A 12,759-nucleotide genomic window follows, 5' to 3' on the forward strand; every position below is an offset into this window, starting at 1 on the left:
AATGTTTTTTATACATTGCACTCTCACCTAGAGTGTGCATAATATTTGCATGTGTGTGTGTGTGTGTGTGTGTGTGTGTGTTCTGTCTGTCGGTTTACACATATGAATAATTCTTACTATGGTTTTCATTTAGTAGGAACATGTACGATGTAGTCTCTGTACACGTTATTTTGTGTGTGTGTGTGTGTTATTTGTGCGACTGTTTAGCCTTGCCCCACAGATAAGAAATATTCACAGCGTCGTCATTACCTCTGTCTGTCTGTCTGCATGTATGTATGTGTAATAAACTTCCTGTTATCTTCTTTTTCAGAACAGTATTTGCATATGCGATGTGTGGTTTGACTGAGGTGCAAACCAAATGCCCCGCGGTCGGCCAAGTCTACCGTGATGCTTTGCAACTGTATCCAGATCAATCATGCCCAATAGGTACTGAATTAAATTCTTTGTCGTACAGTTTCAAATCAAAACCTTCACATAATTTTAAGAATCTGTTTTAACCGTCATCGACAGTAAGGCGAAGCAATAGCAGTATCAATAGTAGTAGTAGTAGTAATCATTGTATATTTGATCAGTAACATAGCGGTTGTTGTTGTAGTTGTTGTTGACAAAAAGAACCACCGACCGACGAGAAGCTACTGGCAAGCTTTCTCACATGCCCACACTGGCTGAATCTGAGACTCGAACCCACGGAAACAAAGGTGAGATGACATTGATCAGTAATGGAGAGCGCTTTAGACCACTCGGCCACTCAGGGCCCTTAACATAGTGGTAATAGTACCGATATAAATGGTGAATTAAGTAATAGTAGTTAATGATACTAGTATCCTTTATATCGTAAAGTTGTGTAGAATCAGATGTGAAAAATGTATACATGCGAGCTGCATTTGAAATATGGAAACCAAAATTCTCTTTGTCACAAATAGTACATCAAAACAACAGCTATAACATCAACACCACCATCAAAAGCAAAAAACCAAGAAAAAGCAACCCAACTACTATTACTATAATTGTGCTGGAAAATGTAAGGAATTGATTATAACGGGAATGTAAATATTCTCCTTCTTCCCCTTCCTCCCCTCCTCCTCCTCCTATTCTTCTTCTTCTTCTTCTTCTTCCTGTGCGTTGGACTCGTAATACAAAGGTTGCGGGTTCGATACCCACTCAAGCCAATCCGTGTAGACTGTCTCGGTATGTCCTTGGGAAAGGAATTTAATTAAACTTTTCTTTGGCATGGTATAACCAGGAACGTTTCTAAAGTGTCGTTAAAGCTGTCTACAATTTCGTTATTCTGTTGGCCTCTGTATAGTCTGAGTCCCTTTGGCTTGGTATCTCATGGTAATTTCAAGACGTACTCATTCATACTAGTGGCACAGCAAGTATCACCATATACCAAATTAACAAAAAGAGTATATCACTTGCAAATAAGGGTGATTATGATGCCAGGTTTGCCACAGTGGGTACCATATAAATCACAATATTGTTAAATATTATAACAGTTGGAGTATACTAAATGCGGCATCACATTGTTTCGTGAACCTATTTGTTTAAAATTCACAATATTTTCATTCTCGATGCATATTTGTATGCAAAATCTCTTAATTTAGAAGTTCTTAAGAATAATTGCACATCTATTTTAGCTTAATAATAAAACATTACTAAAACATAATTTATTTACAATATGTCCACATTAATAATATTATTAATATCAGAGTTCGGGGTCATGTTCTGGTGACCAATGTTATTACCATAATCTCTAATTTTATCTGCCAGTCACATGAAGTGTTATATTTAGGTATTTTGAAGACCGTATGGCTGATGGTCATCAATGTGTGTCGAACGATTTGACTCGCATTTGGATTTGTGACAGCTGTATTTCTTTGACTAATTCAAAACCCGATCGGTTACAAGAGTTGCTCCGTAGAATCAGTACGCATTTCTACTTTTTGTTAAAATATCCACACACTCTCTTAAACCTTTCATGGAAGAACAATATTATTCGAAAACTTGGTAAAGTTTGGAACATAAGTTTTTTTTTGTTTTAGGTACCAATAAGACCAAATGTATTCAGGATAGTATTGTAATATTCGGAATCTGAGTTAAGTAAGAGTTGTCGTTCTTATCTCCATTCTTCGGACACTGCCGTTGGACGTTTATGTCTCTTAAAGTGTCCTCTGTATTCTCATCAGCCATAAACCCTTGAAAACAAACCTACTGTACTTAAAGTGTCCTCTGTATTCTCATCAGCCATAAACCCTTGAAAACAAACCTAATGTACTTAAAGTGTCCTCTGTATTCTCATCAGCCATAAACCCTTGAAAACAAACCTAATGTACTTAAAGTGTCCTCTGTATTCTCATCAGCCATAAACCCTTGAAAACAAACCTACTGTACTTAAAGTGTCCTCTGTATTCTCATCAGCCATAAACCCTTGAAAACAAACCTACTGTACTTAAGGTGTCCTCTGTATTCTCATCAGCCATAAACCCTTGAAAACAAACCTACTGTACTTAAGGTGTCCTCTGTATTCTCATCAGCCATAAACCCTTGAAAACAAACCTACTGTACTTAAGGTGTCCTCTGTATTCTCATCAGCCATAAACCCTTGAAAACAAACCTACTGTACTTAAAGTGTCCTCTGTATTCTCATCAGCCATAAACCCTTGAAAACAAACCTACTGTACTTAAAGTGTCCTCTGTATTCTCATCAGCCATAAACCCTTGAAAACAAACCTACTGTACTTAAAGTGTCCTCTGTATTCTCATCAGCCATAAACCCTTGAAAACAAACCTACTGTACTTAAGGTGTCCTCTGTATTCTCATCAGCCATAAACCCTTGAAAACAAACCTAATGTACTTAAAAACAAACGCAGACATTATTGCTATTTTCTCTACTCCACCCTCACAACTGTATACGAGTTCAAATCATTTCTAAATATTTCAAGTTTAAACCTTTATATGATCATTGACCACATGTACTTTGAGCCTTGTAGTAAGATTAAAAAATAGTTTTGCTTCAACTCTCTCTCTCTCTCTCTCTCTCTCTCTCTCTCTCTCTCTCTCTCTCATACCTTGCACGGAAGTGTTGTCACGCTAAGACTGAATACTAGACAAACAGTGATTATTTTCATCAACGGCTCACCATCGACTATCGATGCCAGTTGAAATTTTAAATTCACTTGAAAATGTATTCCACTTTATAAGAATGTTTGGTAACATGTGCAATGGTATCGGTTTTCCTTGGATTAGCAACTTTAGATTTCACCCGTAATTTAAACTAACTACATCGAAAAAATATTTGCAATATTTATCCTTTCGTGTCTACGTAACATAATTTTTAATATTCATACTTCCATGAGTACATAACATTATTTATAATACTCATACTGCCATGAGTACATAACACTATTTATAATATTCATACTTCTATGAGTGCATAACATAATTTATAATATTCATACTTCTATGAGTACATAACATTATTTATAACATTCATACTTCTATGAGTACATAACATTATTTATAATATTCATACTTCCATGAGTACATAACAGAATTTATAATATTCATACTTCCATGAGTACATAACAGAATTTATAATATTCATACTTCCATGAGTACATAACGGAATTTATAATATTCATACTTCCATGAGTACATAACAGAATTTATAATGCTCATACGTCCATGAGTACATAACATTATTTACAATACTCATAATTCTATGAGTGCGTAACATTATTTATAATACTCATACTGCCATTAGTACATAACACTATTTATAATATTCATACTTCTATGAGTACATAACATTTGTTATAATACTCATACTTCCATGAGTACATACCATCATTTATAATACTCATACTGCCATGAATACATAACAGTATTTATAATGTTCATACTTTACTTCCATGACTACGTAACAACATTTATAATATTCATTTCCATGACTACATTGTAATTGTCAATTATCTTTACCATATAATTATTACAGATCAAACCGTCTGTATCACGCAGACTGTGAAGCGAGATATATTATTCGTCCGAACTGGTTTAAATCTTTATCTCTTTTACTTCGACCTAAATCAGTTCCTGTATTTACTCAACATGATAAATATTTAGCTTTAAGTTCGACTTGGATTGTCTGCTTGTGAATCATGTTTGTATGTAAGAAGCCTTTTAAAGTAGTGTGTAGCAGTTACAAGATACGATTTTTTTCTTATCAACAATTATCGGTACTGTACATTTTAAAGAGGCGGATTTGTGTACAGGTCTATCTAGACCTATCATCGATATCCCAAAACAAAACACAATGTTATAGACGTGACGAAAGCAGTTGCCGTAGTTATACCCACCACACGAGAGAAGGAAACTATATCTTTACATGATTCATGCCCACCCTGACATGCTATTTAAGGGGCCCCGGATTGTCGAATGGCGTGACACGCAGCAGCAGGGAGGGTGAACAGACCTTTTGCTGAAACGTTATTTTGAAAACTAAGACCTCATACGAACAAAATATAAAAAGGTCGCTAACGCTAAACCAAAGCCTCTAACTTTACCGAAGGTTTCTCTGATTGTGTTAGTCTATTTTGTCACTTTGTCTTGGTCGTTAGTATTTTTCTAAATTTGTATGTACGTTTTCGTTTACCAACCGGACGTTTCATTGAGGTCGCACCCTCTCTGCTGCTGTAATTAAATCATTATTATATCAATAATGACACCGGGTACGGAATCTTATACACCTAGATTAGCTAGAGAAAGATTAGAAGAATGAAAACATTTTTCCCTGTTCGTGATTCTCTTAGACGAAAACTCCAAGAACGTCAAGAATCACAAGTTGAATATGCAGAAATGCAGAAGGTACAGACAAATTGTTTAACCCTATTACAAACGTTACTGAAAGAGTTGCAGAAGCTACTGACGGTCTTCGTCCAACGTTAGAACAGACTGCTAACTATACTAAGAAAACAAACAAACTTTTAAAAGAACTTCCAGCCGCAATAGTTGCTGCTAAGCCTCCTTTTGTTGAAGGTGGAGATAAAGAAAAAAAATAAAAGAACACAAAAAGATGAAAATAAAGAAAGGAAGGAAAGGAGTTAAGTTTAAGGATAAAACTTGCTAAGGAAGGTATACAAGTAACGTAAAAGATTAAGATAGATGAATTAGGAACTTTTGCTGCCAGAACTTATGCTCAAAGACAGAGATATTTAAAGCCCTAATATATCGATAATGTAGGTCGTATAGCATGGCAAACTTGGAGTTTTTGTATACATCAGAATTTTCATCAGTTAGTTATAACTGATATTTTATATATGACTTAAGATGATCATGCTAAGCTTGCATAAAAAGGAATAAAACTAGCAGGAAAGACAAAGACGAAAAAACCTTCTGAGCAGAAACCTCCTGAGCAAGAACCGTCCCATCAACTTTTCTCCGCAGCAAACAGAACGCGAACAAAGAGAAGCACATTCTCCTGGGTCACTAATTCCTCGGCCACAACAAAAACAACCACATTCTCCTAAATAAAAAGAGTCAGAAATAATTGATATTAAAAATAAATTTACAACTAAAGGTTTTAGCGATATCAGTAATTCAAGATACAATGAATTAGCAAAGGTTTCCGCCCGGGGTTACCGTCAAACGGAAAAATATGTAAAACATAGATATATTAATTCTTGGAAAAATGAAGATGATTGTATCAGTGACGTATATTTCATATCTGCTAATAAACCTATCAAAGATAATGACTAGTATTTTCTTGATTTTAAGCGTAACGTAAAAGAGACAAAAAGAAGACGATTCACTTGAATCACTGTCAGCTGAAAAACCTGCCAAAGAAGAAGAATTGTATGATGTAGAAAGTGACAAGCCCCCCCCCCCCCAGGTGCTATTGGAAGTGATTTTTACTCAAATACACCAAGAGGAAGCGGTCTTATTGCTTGTCCTCACAATATTCTTTCTGACGTAGATATATTAGAAATTCTGATTGGAGAAAAACGTGCTGAAATAATTCGCCGGAAATTATTAATGAAATATCCGATATTTGTCGAAGATTATTTACTGGCGGTATTATGGATATCAGTGTTTATCGTTCTTTCATTTATGAAATTATTGGTGATTGTCACAGTGATTAGATAAATAAGTAATAAATGCAATGATTATCCATAATGCTCAACGTGGACCAATCATCGTTAGAGTAGCAAATGCGCGATTACCACCTTATAAAGCAATTTACGGAGATGGACTCGGTGATGTTGTTATGGGTTTATTCAGAAGGATGGATCCAAAAACAATAACGATTGCAAAACAATTAGGGATGGGGCTATTGAGGCTGCTCGTAATAAATGTATTAGTGCTATTGTTGCCTGTAAAGCATTTTCTTCGATCGGAGAAAGATTAGCTCGGTTAGTAAGAAGAAAACCACAACCAGTAAAATTACCCAGTACTGAAATCATGCCTGCAAATGACAGTAAAATAATAAATCAATCTGTAAATCAAAAGCTAGTAGAGTTGGCTGGTGTTCCTATATCAGAAAAAGAAAAGGAAAATATAATGACAACTGCAATAGCAGGAAGTCTTATTTGTATTAGACGATAACAATTGTAATAAAATGTACAAGCGTATATACGATAACAATTGTAATAAAATGTACAAGCGTATATACGATAACAATTGTAATAAAATGTACAAGCGTATATACGATCCAGAGTTCGATATGTAGGTACCGGTTCTTAAAGACAAATCTTTACACGATTATCAGTTTCTTTTTTTTAATCACGCACGTGTATTACCAGATCAGCATGGACGAATCGAATTACAAATTAAAGATACGAGCAGATATTTCTTACCTGCTGAAGCATTTATTAAAGTAGAAAGTAGACTTTTCAAAGAAGATGATACACCGTAGGGAATTGATGATCAAGTTGGATTGGTTAATAATGGTGCCATGGCATTATTTAACAGTGCTATATACATGATTGACGGAAAAATATTGAATCATGTCTCGAAAATGTTGATATTGCTACGACGATACTTGGTCTTGTAAGATGTTTAGATGATTATTCAACGTCAGCTGGTCCGTCAATGATGTTTGCAAATGACATCATTGATCGGCCTGAGAGTAGTACCGTTGTACTAAATGCAGCTGGAACTGAAGCTGCATCGATGAACGAATATTTTAACTTAGGATTTGCCACACGTAGATCAATGTTAGATGAGGGAAATTTGTCATATGCGATTCCATTATCACATGTCTTTGAATTTTGTAGACATGTTACGAAAGTTATATTTGGAGCTTACACACCGTAGAACAGCCACTGAAACTGATGCAATAGGGCGACCAGACACAGTTAATGTTGGCAGACTAATGCTAACAAAACTGTCACTGTGTATGCATGTAATGACTCCATCAATTGCTGAAGAACAAAAAGCGTTGAAAAGAATGCGGCTGGGTTATTCACAAGGCAAATGTCATCACAGCAAGGGGTTTCTGCACCACGACATATATTCATCGCGTTTCAGGAAAATGCTAGAATAGATTCAGAGGAACGGAATCCAATGATATCTGACTCACTTGGAGTTTATGAAGTTGCTTTGACGATAAACGGACATGAAGAACCATGTGAAGAAATTTTGATAAATTATGAACGGGATCATGTTTCACATACTTATCATCGGCTGATGACATTTATGGGGCGTGATCAAAATGTTAACACTGGTTTACAAATATTTCAACGGGATTTCACAACATTATAGGCGATTTATTACTTTTCGCTGGAACATTTTGATTAATTCAGGCATATGTCATTGATATACACTTCCGAGCTCGTGTAGCACGACTGCCCGCTGGCTGATGGTTACAGATCAATCGCTATTATACTCATCGATAAATCAATGTAAATAGAAAGTGTTGGTGGACGAATGAGAGTTATTGACGCTCCAGTAGCAAACATGTAATTAAATCGCTTATCATATTATAAAAATGTCATATAGTCACGTTAATGTTACTCTGATCTCAGGTCAGCTGAACAAATTACAAACAAAACTTGCAAGTTAATGCGGAACAAAAGTAACACTAAAGAAGATCAAATTTCTAGTCCAAACCAGATATCATTAACCAAGACCCAGTTCAAACATTTTAGAAAGGTTTCAGAATAAAAAACCGGAGTTTAATTCATCTTTTCAGAGCGCTAGTAAAGGTGTAATTGTGGTAGGTGGTATATTTCCGATTCTGTAATAGCCGCTGCAACAACAGCTGCACTTGGTGTTTTAAGCGGTACTGCCGCAAAGGTAGGTAGTATGATTGTTGATAAAATAATATAAAAAGGATATATAAATGGAAGGGCTGAAGGTTACCAGGAACCCCTTATCGATACGGAAAAAGTCTGAGACTTCCAGGAACACTTCTCTAATTTTGCCTAATCACATTTTGATTTACTCCATGCTGATAAAAAAATAACTATAAAAAATTTCAGAGGTGTATTTTATGCGTGGCCAATTACCAAAACAACAAAACAATTTTGATACGTGAATTAAACATCTAGATAACAGTTCTTGTCCAGGAACTCACTGGGTTGCATACGCAATTGCTCCACTTGGAACTGTTTATATTGATTCGTATCGGTTGATACCACCAAGTGAATATTTGAAATATGCAAAGATAATAAAAATATTCCAGTCTGGCATTCAACATTGCCAACACAAACATTGACAGATCCACCGATATGTGTCCGTGAAGTAATTGCTGTACGTGACGCTATAGCAAAATCTTCCGATACACCTCACACAGTCGTGCACGAGTACACAAGTAACCGCGTCGTTTTAAACAGATCTTAAAATATAATGGTTGATATTTACGGAAGATCTTCTGACAGTGTTATCACTGGAGGCAAGAAAAAAATGATGACATTGATTTGTCGAATTACGCAGCTAAATATGAACTTGCCGATATGATGAACCTCTCTATAGTTGATTGAAATGAGATTGCTATTTTTCAGGATAAACACGGTGTTTTAAAGACTAGTACTATTAAGTGGAATGATATAGTTCTTATAGCTCTTGGTGCTACCACGGATAACATTCCGGTATTTACTAATGATGTTAAAATTAAAGACTCAGGTATATCAATCGCAACTATTAAAAATGAAATTGCAAAAAGTGTTGCTAACCGTTTGCGATCTACCGGTAAAATAATGACAAATGAACTTAGCATGAATGGAAATAGAATAGTTGTTTTAAAAGATCCAGCATCTGATGTAGATACCGCAACAAATACATATGTAGACAACAACTACAATAGCGTAGATACTAAAATTAACCAGGCTACGAGTTGAGTATGAAGTTCACGTACGTATATTTTTAAATCTTCGTCGAAATAGTATAAAAATTGATGAATTCGCAGAGGAAATCCATCGACTGTTGACGTAATTAAGACAGATATGTCAGATATCGAATCGATTATTAAGATATTAGGTGTTATCAGAGATCCTAAATCATTTTCAGAGTTAATCACTATAGCGCAGAGTAATATCATCGATATTAGAAAAAAACTAGAAAGTGTTATAAGTGGAATTCCTGATATCGTTATAAAATTGAACAGATTGAAATTCCCCACAAGCAGATTATGAACCTGGTATATACAGTATCATCTGACTAAGCATTATGTTTACCAGTCAATAAATCCATTAAACATCGCTCTGAGGTTACCGGTATATACAGGCTCTCAGTACTCGGTGCTGTAAGAGTTATAATATTCACGGCGTCATCCACTGACTTCGTCACTTGGATCTATGTTAGTGATGCTAGATCAAACCGAGGAGGTAACAGTCACTGTGGAAGCTAAATGAATAAAACTTTGATTGATTTTTAATTGATGCCTTGAAATAGTAGCTAAGTTCCCAGCTAAATAATACACTATGTATATTCCGATTAACGTTCAACGTTTTATATACAATTATACACGTGAATAGCAAACAAAATTAAAAAAATATAGTTGACGAGTATATTGTAAAAGTAAAGAAATATCACAGACGTGTACTTATTGTTGATATAATTGTTTATTTAGCGTCTGATGTTATTACAGGAACCGACGTATTATTATCAACAATAATAATGGCATCATATCAGTTGTAACAATTTGTGTTTCAGCTGCAACAATAATTGTCGGTATTTTTAATATCATTGCAAACAAATATGCACGTGCACAAATGCTAAATTGCTTGATTATATAATACAATTACACACAGCGACGTTAGCATACTTCAGATTGTCCTCGTTATTATCAACAAGTCATAGCGATAGAAAATATCAGATTGTGAGTTCACGGATATGATTAAATACTACAAAGATGCAATGACTGTGATGCATTTAGAAACTCAAGATTTAAATAAGAACATTGAACGAGCTACTTCAACAAGTTATAAATAATACAACCCCATTAAAATTTACAATGATATTAGTAAGATCAACTAATCCAGAATTTAGTTTTTACGTCCAACTGCAACTCCAGTGAAAGAAATAACATTTGCACAATTAAGAGTATATCACAGTTGGCTGAATATCAGATCAAACTAATTTGGTGGATTACAGGCGAATAATTCACTTGTATTTGCAAATAAAAATAAAGATGATGGAACACCAGACTGAAATGTTGTCGCTATTCCTTCAGGTAATTATCAAATTGAATAAATCAATTATGAATTCCAGCGTAGAATAAAATCATTAACGGGAAATATTCAAAAATAACTGTAACAGCTCACGAACCAATTTTATCAGCTGCAATTGAAATATAGTCTCCAGGTTGCGAGGTAGATATTTATCAGTCATTAGTTAGAGCTCTTTTAGGTTGGCCTGAAATTCCACCAGAATATCATGGACCACTAGAACCGAAGTTAAATTAATTTCTAAAAAATCAGAACAAATTTATAACAACTCCAGAATATCGAGTTGGATATCCGTGGCGTCATTATAGAGATAATCGTTTTAAACATTCCAATGGTAGAATCTTTCCTAAAACATTGTTTTCAATAACTGATGTTGATATATCAACTTTCACTGAAATTGTTTATGAAAGAGATTTTAGATCATTGGCTAATAAAATTAAAACTGAACATATAACTACATTCACGATATTAGTGGAAGCATTACACAATTATATCCTGGATTATCATGATAACGATCTAAAAATGAACATTAATGAAACAATGCAACATTTAAATCAAATTGTTTCAGATCTTGAATTTGCTAATCGAGTTATTATCGAAATAATAAATGCTAGCGCTTATGATAAAGGAAGTAGAAAAAGAAATAACAAGCATCATTCAACTATATATTAATCATTATAAAATAGCTGAAGCGAATTTCTTAAAATTTGTACTACCAGGATTTGAAACCGATGATCTAAATAGAAGACTTAACGATATTATCAACGAAACCTTTCCCGAAATACTCGAGTCATGGAAATAATTAACCACACCAGCATATCTATTAAGACATAACAATGATCCATACGGTGGCGGGCGATATAATTCACCAAGAAATGTAAATATAACATCAACTATCACCGTCAATAGTGTATATGATGGAATTGATGGCAGCTATCAAATAGATCTTGAAAAGTCAAATCAAGCTCAACAAGGATATATTCAGTATACTTTTACACCGCAAGTACCTCCTGGATATTTGATAGTACAAGAAGATATTAACTCTGTTTATCTACGATGTCATGCTAATTTATTATAAGAATACATTTCAAACTTACTGACCGATGCGGACACTTAATTAACTTGCGTGGATAAGTTTTAATATAAATTTGTACGTAAGATCTTAAAGAGATATATTTTCAGAGTGTTTTATAAGTAATTAGCTCATCAAGAGGCATATTATATAATGTAACAACATACACGACAAGAAGCAGGTACTTGAAAACGCCATCAGAACAATAATGACACAGTTTCTTGTCAATACAGAAGAATTTAGTGTTAACATAGTTATTGATGAACACGGCAACGAAGATATTTTGTTGACGCAGGGACAATTACATGAACTGCGGCGAGGACATAGTATTATGATCACGTGTGATATAAATCAGATAATGATGTATGTACATTTCTGCATTAAATTTGATCACCTTAAAACAAAGTTGTCTTAGTTTGAATACAAAATTGAATTCATTATAGATAGGTGTATTCTAAAAATGATTTTTAAAACAAAATATATTATATAAGAATATGTATTCTTAACTGATTATAGCTTAGATTCTTAGGTAAATAATACAAATCAGTCAGATTTTATAACTTGATTGGGTATATGCAACTAAAAAGAAATGAAAATTAGTCAAATTTTATAATTTGATTGCGTGAAAACCCCAAGCCATTCTTTAAATCATTTATCGATAAATCGATAATGTTTCCTTTCTTCTGCTAAATAAATAATCATAATCAACTATATTTCAGTATTTTTTTATATAAAAAAAAAAAAACATTACTTTGGACTGTGTTTCATGAAAATTTTACGAATTATCAATAAATGATTTAAAGAATCGCTGTACTTTTCACCCTTCAACAATCTGCAATTTCACTGATTTGTTACTGACAAAATAGACTAAAATCGTTGAAAAAACGATGAATTTTGACTAAATTTCACTAAAATCTCGAAAAATCAACATTTTATAATCAGAATAAAATTAACTTTTAATTTCACAATCACTAGTCACAACTTTCATTTTCATCACTAGTGACGTTCTTACTACAGTCACT

At 34.0% G+C, this 12,759-nt stretch overlaps 1 protein-coding gene across 1 annotated transcript in view; it reads left to right on the forward strand.

Annotated features, from left to right (window-relative positions):
• The window catches only part of LOC149798498 (uncharacterized), a 39,320-nt gene that overhangs the window by 12,800 nt on the left and 13,761 nt on the right, over positions 1–12,759 (forward strand). The window contains exon 4 of the mRNA XM_089957297.1: positions 311–426. Within this exon, the coding sequence (XP_089813423.1) occupies positions 311–426 (116 nt within the window). The remainder of the gene's footprint in view (positions 1–310; positions 427–12,759) is intronic.

The sequence above is a fragment of the Sinohyriopsis cumingii genome, chromosome 5 (genome assembly GCF_028554795.1).
Source record: "Sinohyriopsis cumingii isolate HCF-2022 chromosome 5, ASM2855479v2, whole genome shotgun sequence".
NCBI classification, from domain to species: Eukaryota; Metazoa; Mollusca; class Bivalvia; order Unionida; family Unionidae; genus Sinohyriopsis; species Sinohyriopsis cumingii.